This window comes from Opisthocomus hoazin, chromosome 7 (assembly GCF_030867145.1).
Source record: "Opisthocomus hoazin isolate bOpiHoa1 chromosome 7, bOpiHoa1.hap1, whole genome shotgun sequence".
In the NCBI taxonomy this organism is placed as follows: domain Eukaryota; kingdom Metazoa; phylum Chordata; class Aves; order Opisthocomiformes; family Opisthocomidae; genus Opisthocomus; species Opisthocomus hoazin.
Window position 1 is genome coordinate 32,564,104 of NC_134420.1, and position 20,212 is coordinate 32,584,315.

At 40.5% G+C, this 20,212-nt stretch overlaps 2 protein-coding genes across 9 annotated transcripts in view; one reads left to right on the forward strand and one right to left on the reverse strand.

The window, feature by feature from the left end:
* CAPN3 (calpain 3) overlaps positions 1-7,213 on the forward strand; it is a 29,915-nt gene extending 22,702 nt beyond the window's left edge. For all 5 annotated transcript variants that reach the window (XM_075427307.1, XM_075427309.1, XM_009933092.2 and 2 more), the window contains 8 exons: positions 190-267; positions 955-1,012; positions 1,615-1,679; positions 2,742-2,810; positions 3,384-3,462; positions 5,051-5,167; positions 5,508-5,566; positions 6,207-7,213. In XM_075427307.1, coding sequence (XP_075283422.1) covers positions 190-267; positions 955-1,012; positions 1,615-1,679; positions 2,742-2,810; positions 3,384-3,462; positions 5,051-5,167; positions 5,508-5,566; positions 6,207-6,233 — 552 coding nt within the window. In that variant the 3' untranslated portion in view covers positions 6,234-7,213. The remainder of the gene's footprint in view (positions 1-189; positions 268-954; positions 1,013-1,614; positions 1,680-2,741; positions 2,811-3,383; positions 3,463-5,050; positions 5,168-5,507; positions 5,567-6,206) is intronic.
* Positions 7,214-8,243: 1,030 nt separating this feature from the next.
* The window catches only part of ZNF106 (zinc finger protein 106), a 42,503-nt gene continuing 30,534 nt past the window's right edge, over positions 8,244-20,212 (reverse strand). For all 4 annotated transcript variants that reach the window (XM_075425204.1, XM_075425205.1, XM_075425201.1 and 1 more), the window contains exons 16-22: positions 19,737-19,928; positions 18,572-18,634; positions 17,484-17,603; positions 16,950-17,021; positions 15,367-15,438; positions 14,586-14,732; positions 8,244-12,813 (exon numbers count right to left, since the gene is read on the reverse strand). In XM_075425204.1, coding sequence (XP_075281319.1) covers positions 12,757-12,813; positions 14,586-14,732; positions 15,367-15,438; positions 16,950-17,021; positions 17,484-17,603; positions 18,572-18,634; positions 19,737-19,928 — 723 coding nt within the window. In that variant the 3' untranslated portion in view covers positions 8,244-12,756. The remainder of the gene's footprint in view (positions 12,814-14,585; positions 14,733-15,366; positions 15,439-16,949; positions 17,022-17,483; positions 17,604-18,571; positions 18,635-19,736; positions 19,929-20,212) is intronic.

Genomic DNA, 20,212 nt, shown 5'->3' on the forward strand with positions numbered 1-20,212 from the left:
AAATACTCGGCAGTTTTGCCAAGGAACACAGTTACCCAAGAAAAGGGGAAACAGGAGGACAACCCGTTCCTCCAAAGAGCTCCAGATTCACTCGGAGGCTCCTTCGCACAAGGGCGAGTGAGCCCCCCAGGCCCCTTCCCTTCCCTGCTGGGCTAAGGCTGTTTCTCTTCTTTACTTGTCTCTTTTCAGCATCCTTCAGCAAAAGCTCGTGAGGGGAGTGAAGAGGAAAAACAGTTCAGGAATATTTTCCGACAGATTGCAGGGGATGTGAGTATGCAACCAATCCCTGTCTCTGCCATCAAAGCAGCCTAGCCACAACAGCACCCACATCAACTGCTTCATGGATTTAAACCACTGCTTTTTATAATTTCCTTTGAATTTCCTTCCATTAAATTTCCTCTAAGATCTGAAGCTAAGCAAAATCAAATAAAAATCCAATTATGTATACAGCTATCCTCATATGTACATATAAGCTATTCGCATTGTGTATAAGAGAGCATTATTTAAATTCAGGCTTTTACTTCTATCACTACTACAAGATGCTATTTTGCATAACAGGTATAAACAAGTAGAAATACAATGCCCTCCAGTATATGCATAATGAGTGAAGTTAAAAGTAAAAACAGCTCAAAGAATTCCATAAAAGAAGAGGCTGCAAATGGGTTACAGGGATTTTTGGCTTATACAGTGGCTTGAAATTACTGTTCATTATGCCAGTTATAGTTTAACAAGCGCTATATGCAAACTTTAGACCTACCTGGTACTGCAGCCTCAAGAAAGATTTGGACTAATGTTTACATGAACTAGAATGCTCTCTAGTTTGAAGCATGTATATATATATGCCATACTGAAAAGTGACCAAGGACTTCATACTTTTAGCATATACATCCATAAAATGTTCTGCTTAATAAGCAATGCTGTAATTAATGACATTCTCACCACATTTCCCACCAGGACATGGAGATCAATGCTGAAGAACTCAGGAACGTTCTCAATAACGTCGTAAAAAAACGTGAGTTTGAGCATGTTTTTTATTAACTCTGGACAAAGAAATCTGCGATATAACATAACCCTCCACTCCTGAGTAGCACTCTAAAAATTATTTACGGTTTCAAACTCACAAATTTCCTAGTTGCACTTCCATGGACTTTGCATCTGAGATTTTAGCGAGCTGAAATTTTCATAAGAGATGCTCTCTATGAGTGATGAAGTACTGATATCACAAAAATGAGCAAATGTTCGTCAGAAGCACCACACAGGATAATGTAGCATTTCTAGCAGTTTGCAGATGCCCTTAAAAAAAATTATTCTAATGGAGAGGCAGACCTTTTTCCGCATTTCGCAAACTTTACCCTACAGACCCTGGGCTTGCTTAGTTACCTGGAAGTTATGTTAGAGTTTTCCAGAGGTTTTTATTGTATATAACAGGTCAAGAAAAGTCATCTCTAATTCACATGCAATAATGTTAGGAGTCTTTTCAGATTTCTCTATCACTCATTTCTTACTGGACAAAGGAAGTAGGTTTGGCTTCTACTTTGAGTAGACTTACACCTAAGAGGAAGAAGCCCCTGCTGACTTACATGATCTTTTTTCACCTGGGATCATCTATTTCAGATAAGGACCTAAAGACAGAAGGATTTGAACTGGAATCCTGCCGCAGCATGATTGCTTTAATGGATGTATCCTTTCCTGGTGAAAGAGGAGTGCCTGATACCACACTACTCCACTGGGGCTGTATTTCCCACCACTACACACACACAACTTACTAAGCCAGGGAAGCAGAACAGGACATTCTAGTCTACAGTCAGATAACACAGCATTCAGATAAGACAACATTCCTGGTTTGGCCCATCCTAACTCCAGTCATCTCAACATTAGCGTAGCTGGCAGATGAAAATATCCCAAAACAGAAAGCTACAGAATAAGTTGGTCAGTATGATACCCTTCCGTAGGCCTCAGCGACTGCCCAACTCATGTACTAAAGCATGATTTTTTTGTTTTGTTTTTAAACCAACTCAACATAACTACAGTTCTTGCCAACAGACTTACTATATTTCTCTCTTACCTTTACGTCTATAACGTATTATACATTCCACTGTGTGCTTAGCATGCAACGCATACAGAAACTGTCTCAGAGCAGGTATAATAAAACACACTACCAGATGCCATATGGGGTTACCTCTGATACAACATCACTCAGTTTTCCTATTTGACATAACGCATGATTTTGAGAGAACATAAGCACACTCAAACATAACCAGAACAAAATTGTAACTATAGCCCAGAGGTATAATAGTTGGACTCTAAACATATTTTTGTAAATTGCTTTAGTCAACATTTTGCTTAGTTTTCAATTCATTTTAAGCAAGGCAGAAAGAGCTTCATTCTCGGATAAAGCTCAATTGTCTTAAAAATGTTGAGCAAGCTTCACATTTTGAGGTATTTGGAAAGAGCCCATTAAAACATCCTGCTCATACGCTTTATAGTAGCTCCAGGAGCAAGCCTCTCTCCTGTACCAGATGTTTACTTCCACACAAATTACAAATAGTATTTCACACTCCTGAAACAAAATAATATGCACAATAACCAAAACATTCACAAACATTTCACTTTGCAGCTCAGCCAGCTCTTAATGCTGAGGAGATCCTGAACTCATTCATCTCTTCACCAGTAGCTGCAGACTTAAATTAAATTTCTCTTAAAAACATTGTGGTTTCTTTACCTGAGTGTTTGCATCACAGACAGATGGCTCAGGGAAGATAAACTTCGATGAGTTTCAACACCTCTGGGACAAGATTAAAAGCTGGCAGGTATTGCTGGTGTTCATGTTGTTCTTCACAGCTTCTGCAGCACAAAAACTTGTGTAGGAAAACCAGACCTCTCTACATACACTGTAATAAAAAGAAAAGCTAAAAAAATTGGAAATTAGCTTCTAAAAAGATGAGTAACATCTCTCCTCATCCTACTCACAGCCTAAGCAAACAGCCTGAATCTCTGAAGCTCCAGCACTCATGTAAAGGTATCCCCCCATGAGAACAGCGCAGAGGCATACAAATTGGAGGAGGAGGGTGATGGGAACTAGAATAAGGCCTTGCAAATAGCTTAATTAGGACAATCAAGAGAGAGGATTAGCAGCATAAACTCAAGTCAAATAAGGAGAGTCTCTAGGTGGGAGCTTTTTGCTTCTCACAGCATGGATCTAAATTATTTTACTCTGTGACTGAGGAGTTCTGTGCTAACAACCCAGACTGCCCAGAAGCAGCAATATAAGGCAAATGGCAAAGCCTCCAAGTGCCTGAGGCACCCATCCCATACCCAGTCAGTGGGTACACTCAGCAGAAGCTTTTATTTCTGTTTTGTATTTATTTTATCCTTTTTTCCAGAAAATTTTCAAGCGTTATGACACGGATCATTCAGGAACCATTAACAGCTATGAGATGCGCAATGCAGTCAATGATGCAGGTACTTCTCCTATTGTTCAATGCCCAACAGCCAAAGAAACCTTATTTTGGTTGATCTATGACAGGGTGAAATCAGCAACACAGTGCAGCCATTTAAAAAGAGACCCTACAGAAATTCAGAAATCGTTACTTCCCCAACAGAGCTTCTCAAATATCCAAACAGCAAGTCTTGTACGTCTTGCCAACCAAACAGATCTCTTCTGCTCTTTAAACTTTCCAGTGAATGACGCTCTGCTGTCCTAAGGATCTCCCACTCGGGGTCCTGCTGTCCAGGGGGACCAGTGAGCACTGAAGACATTTGGTTTCATTTAAGCTGTGGATTCTTTATGTTTGTGTAAGGAGCAACCAAAGAACAGCAGAAAACCTTCAACCCATGTGTACAGGTGCTGAAACCAAGGCAGAGCAGGTCAATGTCCAAGTTTGCATGAGAGGCGACTGGACAGACATTTCTTGAGTCCTGCTCATGTTTCTTAGAGGCAGTAAGCCGCTGTGGGCTCGGTCTCCTTCTTCTACCTGTGCAGTAAGAAGAAAGCATTTTGCCAAAGTTGCAGTTAATGAAATTCATCCTGCAAACAGAGGCTTTTGACTTTTCTTGCTTCTTGCCTCAAGCACGTTGGTGTGCCTCTTTCTCTGGACAGCAGACCTCCCCCAGCAAATGTCTTTACCAGCTGCTGTTTCACTAAGGGAGCAAGATGGCTTCTTTAATCAGAATATCTGCAGCAGCACCATAAACCTAAATGTGATGGTTTCAGCAATGCTTTATCTTCAGTAGTATTTTTGCACATCAGTTACCAGTTCATCAAGGAACAGAAACAGATGGCTGTCTTCTACTTTGCAAAACATCAGTGATTTGATCCTTTGCTAAGGGCAAAACTACACCTGGACCTGGACTCCTGCTGCAGTAGAAATATGGGTTGTTTTTATTTTTCAGGTTTCCATTCTCACCAGGAAAGATGTCAATGTAAAAAAAAAATTATTTAAATACCTCCTGCCCCAACTTTAGAACTAAGAACACATTTTGCAATAAAAATTTCCCAGTCTTGCAGCACATGGACTGTGCACGACGTAGGGTTCAGCCAACAAGCAGCAGTACCCTCAGCATGACAGACCCCGATGAAGCGCGGTTGCAGGCTACAGCAGCCAGTGCCACAGCTCGGAACTGCTGCGCCGAGGAGTTACCTCGTGTGTCTTGTTTTTGACCACTGTGTAATTATGTTTTGATACCGATTTCCTCCTATGTTTCTGCTGCCTGGTTTTTGTTGCTTTGCTCTTCTCAGGCTCAGCTAAGCTGCAAAGTCTTTGGTGGAGACCCCTCCTCTTCATATTTACGGCATGAGGTACCTCACATGCTGTCAGCCCTCCCAAGTCATAATTTCAAACCACTGCTTCTGTTTTAAGGAAGCAGCTGGACACAGGGAAGCTCCTTATAGCTTTACTTTGTTGTATTTAGTGGCTGCAGCAGCACCCTCCAGCCTGAGCCTCGGCTGGGCCAGGGAGCGCCTGCGGCCACACCGCTCCGGGAGGCCTGGCCGGCACCAGCACTTCCCCCGGGCGCAGCCCAGCTCTGCCCCGTTTCTGGTCCTCTGCAGGGTTCCGGCTGAACAACCAGCTCTACGATATCATCACCATGCGCTATGCCGACAAGAACATGAACATCGACTTCGACAGCTTCATCTGCTGCTTCGTGCGCCTGGACGCCATGTTCAGTGAGTGGCTGCCCCGCTTTTCCTGCCCTGCCTCCCCTCCTCGCCCCCAAACTGCACCGTCGTACTCAAAGCACTACTGCCTACAGACAGATTTAATAATTTATGTGCTTAGGGAATGTAAAATATGACAGCCATACAAACACAAAAGAAAATAAGCCATTGAGTTTCTCTTTGTATTAGCTAAGGACAAACATAGCAGAAATACTTGCTGACCACGTAAGTAAATATCTGCACAAGTTTGCACAACGCATCAGGAGCACAATTTGGTTTGCTGCCTGGGATCATCTTTAGACACACAGTAATTTAATCTATGCTCTATACTTTTGTTTCCTTGCTTTAGGGGCATTCCACGCCTTTGATAAAGACGGAGATGGCATCATTAAGCTCAACGTCCTGGAGGTAAACTGGTTTATGCCAGTATTTCTAACCCAAAGTCTCAATACTAAATTTTATTTGTACTAATCATTGCACACATTCTCAATAGAGCCTATGAGAGTTGGTCTGAAATTGTCAGTTAAATGGTAGAGTCCGCAAAACCTCCTACAATTTTTGTTAGCTATTTTACAAAGAAAAAAGCTGTATCCATGACCTGCCAGCAACAGCTGCTCTGTAGGACTCCAGCTGGTGCTGAAGGGCGCAGCTGCAGACTCTTCATTATCTTTAAAGTGCTTCAAAAAACCTTTGAGTGTTTTTTAGTGAGGCAGTTAAGATGAAGCATACTTTAGTTCAAAGGCGTGAACTGATAATGGGGTTTAACATAGTTCTTCACCTGTTTTAAATCTTATTACGAACACTTGGAAAGTTTCAGCTTAAAGGCATGTCTTCTGCTAGGGAGACCGCAAAAACACCCCTCGCTTCTTGGAAGGGAAGGCAAAATAGGAGCAAGAAGCCTAAGACAAAGTTCCCCACTGCCAGTATGCTTCATACTAAGCGTCTGCAGGTAGCTGCCTTCCAGCCACAGTGACGGTGGCCGTCTCAATACAGTTTGTTGAAGGATGCCAACAAGCTTTCATCCTTTAATTCTAATCCTTTTTTTCAGTGGCTGCAGCTCACAATGTACGCGTAACACCGGAGCCAGCACCCACCTTAATCAAGACAACGCTCGAGACTTCTGTTCTGAGTAACCACCTCCATTCACCCCCAAGTGCAAACAACAGCATTTCCTAATTACGTGCTTCACTCGCCGAGATAAACAGCACATCAGAAGAAGCCCTTGGAAAAAGAAAGAGCCACACTCCAGTAGGCAGACCAGTGCGCATATTCCGTAACTACTGTTATGACTTCCTGATGTTTTCCTTCAGGCAACAAGGATTAATTTATTGATGACTGAATTTAGCTTTTTCTGCATGGTAAAGACATGGAACACGCATCGTTACTCTGCTTATGCTGACAACTGGAAAAGTCTTCCCTCGAGTCAGGTAAAACTGGGACTGAGTTTGAACTGTGAAAGTCAGAGGAGTTTACTATCACCTTGTCATTAACTCATTGTCCTGCTCTTGATGCTACCATTTTACCCTCTGCATAATGTTGACTGAGCATTTCACGTGAGATTGTGCTAGATGACATTAATATCATGCCTCCCAATCGCCTGCATCGTTAGAGCTGTGGCTGTGCAGGTTGGTTCTCTGCTGTGCTGGAAACGTGGAAGTAAGGCACAACAGACTGCGATACCTAGGTACGGCTCGGTCTAATGCCTCGCCAGAAGTATCAGAACGGAGCAATCAGCTCTCATTTTTAGTAGCCCCATAGTACCTTAATTACACATTGGACATTTTAAATGTTTTTTATTGTAACTGCATTCTCTGTAACATTGAGAAAGTTGTTTGCCATTCAAGACAGAAAACCTCTTATACATACAAATATAGATATCTATCTACCCCCACCCTGAGTCCTATTTCCAGACAGTATTGTATATTGCTTTATTATAAGAGGCAACTCGTAGCAGAATCAGACACTATGTTAGCCTGAACACTTTTGGAAGACTATTAGAATGTGTAAGTACAATTAATTTAATTGCACTGAAAATAAAATCAGATTTTGGCCTAAGCTTTAGCCTTGTTTTTTGTTTTTATTTTGAAAGATCAGAGGAGGATGAACCTTGAGCGGTAGCTTTTGGAGTTTTATGCCAAGCGTGAAGTCAGCTTAGTATCTCAAACACTTGCCAGTTTGGTCCTTGAATGCATTAAAAATAAAAAAGCCATTGAGCTTGAGAGCTCCATCGTTACCAGCTTTAGGGATGACAGGCTTTTACAACTGGTGAATCGTTGATCAACATAAAAATGGAAGCAAAAACAAAATGTGCAAGAAGAGGTGGGAAGAGATCAGACTTCGTCAGGAAAACCATAAAACCATCTACTTAGTTCTCTACTGGTGAAAAGTAACAAAGCAACACTGTAAAAACAAATCGTAGCATCCACTCAGAGTTATTCTGCTAAGCAGCACATTTAACTGAAAAGTCACTAAGAAACACAAAACCTTTTGGCTATAAACTTCTTAATATTGTCCTACACTGTAACTTACTCTGAAAAAGTAAGAAAAACCAATAGTTTATCTAAAGAGTTATTCTCCTTTAAATTCAACTTTTGTTTTAAGCCAAATCAGGTTTTTAAGATGACTGGAACAGTTGGAGCCCTGCGTTACCGGCCGTGAGTTCTCTCCACTAAGCTATTACTTTCCACACAAAAATATGGCAGAGATGCTCTTGCTTAGGGTGTTCCTAGAAAAACAGAATCTATCACTCGGAAGACCAAAATCAGGATTTTTGATCAGCAACTCAAAACTGGTCCTTAAAGTCCTGGTGGGTGGACTACCAACAGCTCTAGAGAACTTCCCTTTGCAGCGGGCTGTGAAGCAAGGGAGTCATTGTGTCATCTTGGCGGCACCAGCTGGGTGGACAGTTTCCATTTTCCCTGCACATTGGGAGGAAAAACTTGGCAACATTCCTGCCAGTGCTGGAGCCTCAAAGTGGCCTCCCTGATTATATATGAAAAAAAAATCCAGAACAAAGTTAAGTCCTACCAAATCCTGTGAAAGTATCATTCTATTCAAAACAAAGAAGAATCAGACTGACAAACCATAACAATATAAAGAACTTTTATTTTTCTTTTTCTTTTTTTTTCCTTCTTTTTTCTTCTTTTGCTGTGTAAAGCTTCGTTATTACACTCACAGCTTTGTACCGAAGTGAAAGAAGAAAACAAAAGTCAATCTGTGCACGTGTTCTACACAGCTTAAATTATTAAATACTCAATCATGTTGTTGCATTCCACTTCCATTCTTCAAAGAGACTGTTTAACACTTACAGTAAAATGAAATTTGAGAAGCTGGCAGGCACATATAACAGAATATATACCTACACAGTTTGCTCTTTACTTTCACTATTAAATATTTTACAAACAGTAGCTAAAACAGTTTCCTTATCCCTCCCTCACATATTCTGCAACTCTGGACAACTTAGACTGAATGATCGTATCATGAAAGCCTGAAAACCAAGATTCATCTGTACCCGTGTTTTAATTCAAAAAGAAGGGAACAGTATTTTCCCAACACCACATTTTTGTTTCTGGGAACCTACAGCTTATCATGAGTTTTCAGTTATCATTCACCTTGATCTGGCATAATTGTACAGTTTGAAAATGTGCATCAAGAACTGCACTACTTCAAACACACCACACAGCCAAACTCCTGCTGTTTTGCCGAAGTCAGCTCATGTGCTGATAATACATTTGAAGTCTGCAATCCACACGTAAGTGCCCCAAGGCAAGCAGAAGCTGGGATATCTAATGCATCTTCGTACCAACGGACTCAGCGGTTTCCCCTCCAGCCCCTTCCACGTGCAGAAGCATCAGCGTAAGGCCACAGAGTGTTTGCACTGCCAGTTAGCTGTTAATTTTGCCAGCAATCTGAAGGAGAAAGGAGCAACAAATATCGACCAGTCCTAGCACTGCCTCACCATTCAATACATGTGAGGCTATCGGGGTTGGGGAATTTCAAGCTTTGCAGCGCACGTGAACTTCAACTGGTCATTTCATGCTACTCGCGCCCTCCTTTCGGAGCTTGGGCTGGGCTTGCTATGCCTACGGCACAACAAGTTCTCAAGCGTTTGAAGAGAATGCTGTAACTGGCTGCAGTAGCGCCTGGCCCATTCTTTGTATCATTAAAGCGTACAAGGCCTCTGAGCACTTTCTGTCCGCTGCGGAGGCTCATAGCTTAACAGGCGCAATGTCAGGCCTGCAGAGAGGAAAATGGTTGCTCGGCCCGCAAAGGGCCTGCCATATGTAGTCAGCCATATAGCAAGTCCAGAGCTCATTATTTAACATTTGACTAATAAAATAAACACAGCCAACCACAAAACAAACCTTCACTCTACTCACTCTTCCACCCATAACTTTTTACTTGCATAAAAACAAACTGAAAACAAAAATAGTCCTAAAACAGGCTTCGGGTATGCAGTACTGCTTTTTCCGCAAACATCACTCTGTTAAATTTCACAAATAGTCCACCCTCCTAAAGTCGTTACACTCTTTGACTGGAGTATACCAGGAGTGAAAACCCTAAGCTGCAAGACCGGAGAGGACCTCATTAATGGCTACCAAGCCAATACATTAGTTTGGCACCTCTCCTCTGCAACTGCCCCCAGAAGAAGTGCATGGCCACCAGCGAAAGCTGCACCGAATGCCAGCGGAACAAAGAGGAAACCTCCCCACAGAACTCCAGAGAAGCCTGGGCATTTCCACAGCTGCACAACTTCATAGCAAACCGTTCTAAGATATCCTCAGGACAAAGCAGCACAGCATTTTCCTCTGAAACCCTGAGCAGTTTTTAAAATTGTTTTTAATTTATGAAGCAAGATTTTGTAAATTCTCATGCAGCTCTCCTATTTTCTTGCCTCTTCTCCGTTTTAAGATTCTTACAACATAACTGAAATGTCCTACAAAGTAGCAAAAGACGCCACTGGTAAAGCTATGGATTTCAGGAGTCCAGACCTTTCAGGAGGACTGTTTTCAAGGACAGATAAGGAAATATCATTGACTACAAGAAAAGGAAGTCTGCTTCCACCAACTAGAAAAGATAAACCCAACAAGCAATCAGGAATGCAAACAAAGTGTAATAACTGTGCTTGTTGCAACGTCTAGTGAGAAAGATCTTCACAGGTTCCTGAAAACAGCTGAAAGAATGTGAAGAATCAGAAGAAAGAAGTAAAAAAAAAATCTACCCTCACACACCATTTTTCAGAATGTTACAATCACTCCACATGCTTGTCCTCAGGACACACATGTCCACACCTTCACTTCAAGCACAGTCCTTGAAGGACGGCTTGAGACGTTCACATTATTTATGCTACACTTTGACATGCTCCCTCACGGTGGTTCAAAAAAAAAAAAACACAGAAAAACACTTGAACATCAATAATTTTGGAAATGGTATAAGTATTATGCAGTCTTCTGCTTTTAGGTCATGGAAAAAAAAAAAACCACCCAACAACTCTTGGAGGCTCTAGAGCAACACAGCCTGCATCAGAAAACATTTACCCTGCTCAGAGATTTCCCTGAACTTGACTCTCTCTTGAATTGCTTCATCCACAGACCTCAGAAAGAAAGAAAAAAAAAAAAAAAGACACCAAACAAACCACAAATGCACCCCAAAATCCCAAACAAACCCACCCTCAAAATAGTCTGGGGTCTGAGCCACGTACTGGGTTTTTTTCCTGTCCACAAACAGCTTAATAAAAAATGCCAAACAAATCACCACAAAAGCACTGGAACCTGAGCGGTTCCCATGTCCTTGAAGTAGGATGCTACTGCATCTCATTCCTATTTTACTTCTGTTTCTCACAAAAAAAAAAAAAGAAAAATAAATAAAACAATGTCAAGCAATTAGAGAGAAATTCTGCTTGTGCGCTAACACAATACAAAACCAGTGTGCTTCAGAGAAGGCCCTGAAGTTCTTTGGTTTGATGGCAGTGGGCTTTTCTCAGTCACTTTCTTGGCTAAAAAGGCTTCTTTACAGTCAAAGAACGAGGCTATAAAACTTCTTTGGCCTATGGTTGGCATACCAAGCCTCCAAGTAGCGGTGAAAGAGATGTCATTCAATTTGTTTGAAAAGCGCTGGATTCATTTATAAGCAGCTCCAGTTTTAGCACTGGGCTGTCTTTACCTTCTGTTATAGTTCAGGAAACCTCTGCTTTTTTTACCCTGAGCAGCACGTTAGGCAAAAGTGAATGCAAAGCTCCCTGCTAGATTAGTCTCATTGGTTAAGAGAGCTCTTTGCTAAATTAGTGTCGTTATGGGAGAGAGGATCACAAATGCAAGAAGTACATTTCACTGAACTTAATGGGTAATGTTTTCCACCCCACAGGACACCTGCAGAGGAACCCTGGGAAACAGGAAGTCTTTCCCTCTGCACTGGCTTCTCTGTGGTACCTTCTGCGCATTAGTAGAAACGAGATGTTCACATGCGATATGCATTTTTTTATCCTCAGCTTCTGCTTGAGAACTTCAGAGTTTAAAATCCTTTAAAATCCTGCTCCATTCTTTCTAGTCGAGTTTTTGTGAATTTGATATAGCCCAAGCCAGTTAAGCCAGTTCACAACAGAAACAAAATGCTACCTAAGTGGACGCACTTAGGCAGTGCCTTGGCATTTCTCTTAGTTTGCTATGCCATGAAGAGAGGGGACTGCAAAGCTCAGTCACTAAGATTCTTAACAAAATCAGGAACCCAGCTATGGTGCTGTATCAAGACAGCAGTGGTTATGCTGGTATTTAACTAACACAAAAGCTGACACCACTCTTTCCCATAGACAATGACCTATATTTAAAAAGACTAAGATTGCAAAGCACTTGAGTGGAGCCACTGTTCTGGCTGTTTTGCTGCTACTGGCACACCTCTCAAGAAATAACTGCTTTCCTCCAAATAAACAAAATACCACAGGAGGTACAGTATTTAGGGCAGTCTGTGACTGTATAAATTTTTACACAAGGAATAAAAAATAAGTTACAATTAAAATAAAAAAATTACTTTATTCCAGTTCTCCATAAAATACCTTTTCTTTTTATGAAGAAAGTCAAAATGTACACTGGATATTCAGGTTATACTGTTAGAATTTGTGATATTCTGGTTTGAAGAATTTTATTAAAACCAGCTAAAAGACTTGGATGCAACATAAAACCAGACATGTCTTAGACACTTATCAGGCTTCAAGCTGAGTCTGCAAGTAACAGCACCTATTGTTAATCTCAGTTCTCAACACCCCTCTGGATTTCCACAGACTCGCAGACTATGCTTCTAAAAAACCAAAAACATAAAAAACAAACAACAAAAAAACCAAGGCAGACAAGAGGAGGGAAAATTCTCATCTGTCAATGAATTAAAAACTTGCAAGAATCTTCCACTCGGGCCAAGTCGTAACTGACCAGCCTTATTGCTACAGAGTGCAACACAACCTGCAGTCTCTATAGCAACGCATTTAAGCCCCACTCTGTTTTTGCATTCCAAGTGGGAAAAGAAAGAGGAAAGACTGGAGTAAGAAACTGATGTTATTTGGAATAATTCTGACATACGAAATTACTTCCCAATGTGGGAGGTGAAAAGCTTCATGAGTCAATCCTGCTGTCATCCTCAGCATGTCTTTCAATGTGTCCTACAGCATCCTAGAAAAGAACCAGAGAAGTCAGTTTAAATAAAAGTCATCACAAAAAACTTTGCAAAAGATTCTTGAAGCTTCAGTGAAAGTGACATTCTGGATAACATACATTTTTTGTCTTAATGCTTCTAAAAAACATTTTTTTAAATATATATAAAAAAATAAATAAATGCCAAGCTATTAAATCACACATATAAAGTATGTCACATACCACATGATTCAAGACAAGTAAAAACCATCTTCCTTTCTGACTAGAAGCGTGTATCAAATAAACAAATCATACCCAAAGCCAGTGCTTAAAGAGAAATTAAGGATTGTAAGGATTCTACTTCTGTTTCTTAGTTCTCAAAGACACCTCCTTGCATTGCGTATTTTGAAAATCATTCAACAGGAAGTAAGTTTATATTGCCAAGGAGTAAAATGTGGATTTGACCAAACAGCCTACAGGTAACAACCCTCCTTCGACCCACCCCCCAGTCCTTTCCAAATCACTTAATCCAGCTGGCATCCAACTCTTATGCCTTAATTTTTTTCCCCATCTATGCTAAACATTTACTCAGAAATTTATGCATTATACTTATTTAAAGATTGTTAGCAAAACCAATCCCATGTGAAAATAAACAGCATCAGCATCCACACCAACGAAGTGGGGTAGTGACGGATAAAAATCTGTTTCAAGACCATTGGGTGTTCATCTTAAAAAAAAAATTTTCCTACAAAAACTTCGTAACATCTTGAGTACAGCTATGAACATTTCTTCTAACACTTCAAGAATTTTACCATTTCCATGTAATATTTTAGGATTAAACTGTTTTAAACTGAACATATCTCAAGTTAGCTGCACTCTTCACCTGTCACAGGTTAAACTGAACCCTATTAACCTTGTATGACTAACTGTACGCAGTTAAGCCTGTCAAGACTAGAAGAATTTAACCCTTTTTAAGGGAAATAGGATCAAGTCCTGCACATGGGTTGGGGCAATCCCAAGCACAAATGCAGGTTGGGCAGAGAATGGATTTGGAGCAGCCCCGAGGAGGAAGACTTGGGGGTGCTGGCTGATGAGATGCTCAACATGACCCAGCAATGTGCGCTTGCAGCCCAGAAGGCCAACCGTATCCTGGGCTGCACCCCTAGCAGTGTGGCCAGCAGGTCGGGGGAGGGGATTCTGCCCCTCCAGTCTGCTCTGGGGTGACGCCACCTGGAGTCCTGTGTTCAGCTCTGGAGCCCTCAGCACAGGAAAGACATAGAAGTGTTGGAGTGGCTCCAGAGGAGGGCCACAAAAATGATCAGAGGGCTGGAGCACCTCTCCTGTGAGGAAAGGCTGAGAAAGTTGGGGCTGTTCGGCCTGGAAAAGAGAAGGCTCCTGAGAGACCTTATAGCAGATTTCTAGTACCTGAAGGGGGCCTACAAGAAAGCTGGAGAGAGACTTTTTACAAGGGCATGTAATGATAGGACAAGGCGTAATGGCTTTAAACTGAGAGAGTGCAGATTTAGATTAGATAGAAGGAAGAAATTCTTTACTATGGGGGCGGTGAGGCACTGGCACAGGTTGCCCAGAGAAGCTGTAGCTGCCCCCTCCCTGGCAGTGTTCAAGGCCAGGTTGGATGGGGCTTTGAGCAGCCTGGTCTGGTGGAAGGTGTCCCTGCCCATGGCAGGTGGGTTGGAACTAGGTGATCTTTAAGGTCCCTTCCAGCACAAACCCTTCTATGATTCTGTGAATTGTGGTGCTATAAAGTACTTTATACTACCAAATACAACCACGTTAGTTCAACCACATACCTGCTTGGAACCTTTCCTGGAAGTGAAGAAAGCATCACAGTTCTTCCAACGACATTTTAGGGTCTGAAAGTTTGGGTTGGTGTGGTCAGTTAGCAAGTGTTGCTTCAGATGGTCCACAACTCCAAAGATCAGCGAACATCCATGCCACTGGTAGACAAAACATGCCAGAATAAGTCAGGTAAAAAGAATTTTAGCTAATGCTTTTCTTCTTGCAACTTCACAATATTCTACCAAGACTGTTCACATGCATAACACCTCCTGTAACTTTTTAATTTTCTTATTCCATTTCCATTCTCAATGGTCTCTGTTCCTTTAATTACAGCTTTACAGAGATTCCTCCTGCCTCTATTCAAGCCTAGACTATCAGCAATAAGGATAGGAGGAAGAGAGGAATTAAGCCTTTACAAGACTTCACCTTACCTGAGACAGGGTCATCGGGAGTTAAGTTACACTTATTTAGCAGAGTAAATCAGCTTTTCTATGTCACTCAGCTGAAGTTTTGTGTTTTAAACAGTTACATGTCACTATCTAAAAATTGCCAGAAAGAAAAATAACTTAAGACGCTACTACCAACTTCTCCAAAGCATACACATATACTAAAGACAATGTAAAATGGAACTAGTGAGACATTCTTACATTTAAAATGTACATGTACATTTTAAAAATATTATTTAATTATAATAAATTAAAGGTCAAGCTATCCAAGATTGATTAGTGACCACCCCAGAAAATTAGTCTAAAAAGTATAATAAAGGAAGGCTAAAAACATTTTCCTTATTACCCAGCAACGAAAATTCTGCATCAGATTAAGCCTCACAGCTCTGACACTGCCATCATAGCATCCTGTGTAGATCTGTAAAAGAAACATTTATGGATAAGCAACCTGGGAATAACAGGAAAAAAAATGAAGTCAAATTTTGAAGGCAGCTTCAGTGTAGAGTATATTACATAAAAACAGTAAAATATCAACATGTAAGACTTATAATTTTTTTACAAAAATCATTCTAACCTAATTAAGATTTGCATGCATAGTTTACAAAAACCTACGAATGAATAAGAAATGTTTCTGTAACTTCTATCGTTGATAGTGTCGTGTGTAAAAGTTCAGAAAAATTAAAAATATAATGTTACTATTCACTGAAGTGCAAAAAATTTTAGGTATAAATGTCAAGTTGAACATATTTCCAGGACTTAACCAGTTATATGTAAATCAAAAAGGGATGGGGAAGAAGGGTGAGGAAAAATATCTGAATTTTAGAAAGACTGATGCAGATTCTGAAAAGGTAGGCAAAATGACATCTTAAAAAACACTTTTGTTAGGCAAATACTCTACACAAAATTGTCCTTTCGAAAGAAAAGCATGTCAGATGCTCGTAATCCCATAAAGAACATTCATCATTAGAAAAGGTCCTCACATAATACAAAAAACTCTGCAAGCTGAAGATTTCATTTATTATTTTTGTTCACATCTTTCGGCTCTTGGAAATTCATCACTAGGACGTAACAGCCAATCTGCTCTGTGTAAGAGACTGCACTTTACTCCAAAGACTACTGCAGAAAATTATAATCTTTCACTGATCACTAAGCTTCTCATCTTAACACTTACTTGATTTGAGAATGCCCAGAACAGACCGCTGCCAGGGGACAGTTCAAGCCTCAGACTGTAAGCACAAAGCCTGAGCGCACTTAGCTCTCCATCTCACCCCCATGAGACGGGAAGCTTAGGCGGTATGTATTCCAATTAGTAGACCAGTTCTTAGACTTGATTCTTCAATTATTACAGATCATTACTATAACTCTTAATTTTACAATCTGAAAGAAAGTTTGCAAACTAATTCCTACACATGCAGGCAGATAAGTGCTTTTAATGACTGTTTTAAGCAAGTTACTTATCCAGAAGTACTTCTGAAACCTATCTTGCAGTGCAGATGCATGAAGAAATCTGTGTACCTAAATCAATTGCATACCTTTGTTTAGGTTCTGTCACAGGTTACTAGAGGTTTGACTGTGGGTGAAGTTTTTCCTCTAGCATCTGTGTGACTCTTGAGTACAAGTCAGACAAGATTGATGCTTCAAAAGAGGAAATATTTTACTACTTCTAGACTTCTCATTGCAATCATCACTGTAAACAAAACTACTGTTTTAAGACTACGGTAAGCTGGAAGGTAATTTTTCTCCAGACAATATTACCACATAAATACAAAGATGTTACAGCAACTTGATTTTTTTGGCTGGCATTTCCAAGTTCTTCTGTCTTTGTCAGACATAGGGTTGATTTCATTATCTGAAAAATTTAAACTGTGTTGTATATGCTTGTGGAAATGACAACCTTCTCTTTGAGACCAGTAAAAAGAAGGAAGTTACCATGCTCTTATGGATGGTCATACACATGATCATATCTGTGTGGCCTCCGTAGACTTGCAAGCGGTCATGTGACTTGAAAGAAACAAACAGACATTTAATAGCATGACAGTTAATAGACATTTTTCACAGACATGCAGATGACGATGCTTCCAAGAGCAGTTTCCCGGTAGCAACTAAACTCCCCTGGTGGATTCCAAATTTCATAGCCACCATGAAAGCTCTTTTGCTTACATTGCTTCTGTAAGTCTTTCTGTCCAAATAAGCACTTGGTCTTTCAAGCAGACAAAACTAACATTTCCCCACTTTTCTGAGCTGTCATTCTCTTAGAATAACCCAGGTTCTCAAAAAAATGGTTTAGGTATACTCTTTAAAACCTGTGTATTTTGGCTGGTGAGACAATTATATATTCTGAGTGACAGGAAAAAGAAGGATGGGCCAGAGACCAGCAACCATAAAGATAAGTTCCATTTGACTTCAAAATCGTTAATTAACACATATTAGGTAAATGTCATTAGTAACCATCTATTTTCTTACCTGTAGTTCATAAACACGAACAAATTTATCTAGACATGCTGTCACCATCACTTTCCCAAGAATATTCACAACTGTTACTGCATGGTTATGGCCTTTATAGATCCGTACCAGCTCTCCAGTCTGTGTCAAAAAAAAGCAAAGGTAAATAGGTGTTTGGAGGGTTTGTTTGGTTTTTTTTAAAACAACAAAACAAAACAGTTTTATCTAACCTAGACAGGGTAGCTAGCTCCAATGCTCACTTCTCAAACAATGGAAACACCCTTTATTAGACTTCCATTTCCTGTGAAGGTACTTCTATATTATGATGAAGTAGTACTTATCCTTTTCTTTGCCCAAATTAACACAAAGCCATTCCAGTACAAGGGAAATGAATGCCACTACGAAAAGTGTCTACTTCTCCTCTTTCCATCATCAGTTACATGTTCCCATCTATCCTGCAATTCGTACTCTGCTGTTAATACTAGTAGTACTTACATAGCCACAAGGATCAGTGAGCAAATTTAGCTAAATACACAGAAATATACAATTTGTTTTGTCAATTAAAATTTACCTCTGGTAAGTTTCTTCATCTATCTTACTGCATATGTACATGAATGCTTCTGCTACCAGAGGGGAAAGATGGTGTGAAAAAGGAAGAGAGTGGCAGGCTAGAGACAAAGCATTCACAACAGGGTAACAGCTTTTGAACCAGCTAGTTTGGAACACTATTCGTATTGCTCAAGTTTTTCCTGTAATAAAGACACTCTTCCCCCATCTGAGTATCTCGCATGGCTTTGCTCCGAACCCTTTCCTCATTATCAGCACATTTGTACTAATATTTGCAAACGCAAGATCCCCTGATGAAAAGGCATTGTACATCATATTACAACAGTCAGCATGTTTATGTTTACAAAGGTATTTTATTCTCTGCATCCCTCCTTACTTAGCTATAATGCATAGTCACATTAACAAAATCATATGACTTCCTTTTCTGGAAGTTATTCTGCCCCACCAGTCAATGAAAAATTCTGGAAATACTGACTTAATAGCACAGGAATTTACTACCCTAATAGCAAAAGTCATTCCAACATCTTATATAAGAGACTCACATGAATGTTGTGGGCATGGACAGACTGATCACTGGAGCCACTGAATACTAGATCATTCACAACCTTAGAAAAAAGAAAAAACACCCCACACAATAGTTTTATTTCCGTAACAACTATGGAAACAGGCAAGCAAAACATTAAGACACTCTTCAGTTTAAAGTTGCACTGTAATATTTCCTAAATTTGACAGTCTTAAAATCAACAGAGAGTATGAAAAAAAAAAGCATGCACCGAGTTCTTCACATAAGAGCTAGAAAATGTACTATGCTACCGTAATAACTTATGACACTTTACAATTGACATTAGAAGCTGTTAACTTGCAGCCTACCAGGCTAACTCATCCTACCTATTGACTATTCTCAGGGACAGCTCAGCAGCAGATCAGGGACGAGGCAAATTGAATGCAGAGCGCTGCTCTGCTCGTGCATAGTAAAGCCCATTGTTTCCTGGGAATACTGGATGTGCTGTGCACTTATATTCTGGTCATGTAAGAAAGATGGTGCTCCTGACAAGTACTGATCTAGAAAGGAAGTTCACCAGATCCATCATGGATTAAGAAGGGACCATAGTATGCTGCCACGCAAGCAGGACTAGGATAGTCCACAGGGCAAAAAAGGCTGTGCCACTGCACCATAATATCTGAAGGGACAAATACAATTTACGGAAGTCACCTCCTGTCTGTTGCATGATGGTGGTCACAGCAAAGCCGTCAGACAAGCGTATGTTTCAGCTTGTATTCTCAGGAGCCAGAAACATGTAAATAAGTGATAACGATTCTTCTATTAAAAAAGAATACTTCTCTAGAGCTGCATTTTTTCCAGTTTTCTCTGAGGTTTGTACAATCAGGGTATGTGAAAACTAGCTTCATCTTTCCCCCAGCTTTCCCTCTGCTGGCAAACTCGCATCTCAGGATTCCTGGAATCTCCTAACATCATGAAATAAACACGCTTCCTACATACACCCCCCCAATCGTTTACCTGGGAACATGAGATATGGCAGCCAGCCAGAGACAATTTTCCTATCAAATTACTCAGTTTTTATAATTTAAAATAGAAAAATGCTCTATTTCCTATCACAATCTGCTCACTATTAGATCAGGAAGGAAAGGAAAAAACACAGAATTTTAAGCATTCTTTGTCAAAAACATATTTTCAGAGACACTTGCCTTCATGCAGAGTATAGTCTTGCTGTGACCTTCCAGGGTTCTGAGAAGCAGCCCGTTCCGCGCATCTCGCACGCTGATGGTACAGTCGTAGGAGCCCACCAACAACAACTTGCGCGCTCCTTCCTGAGCTGTGGCTAGACAGCTCACTGCTCTGGGGCCATGGCATTCAAAGGTATCAACCTGCTTGTTGTTCTGTTGTGGGAGGAAAAAATGGTGTTTAAGAATTAAAACTTTGCTAGATCACGGAGTCCTTTTTGTGTTGTAGTTGTTATAGCACCTGATTTCAGTCTAGTAACACACCATTTCAGCAGTGTAAGAGTTGCATCTCAACAACTAAGTTTTCAAGGGAAATAACTCCTTACACTGGGCTTTGATTTTCTGTCTTCTTTTAAAAGAACATTTCATTATTTAGCAAAGGTCCAGTAAATCCTCTTTCTGAGTTAGAACAATAAGAGAAAATAGCATTATGAGAAAAA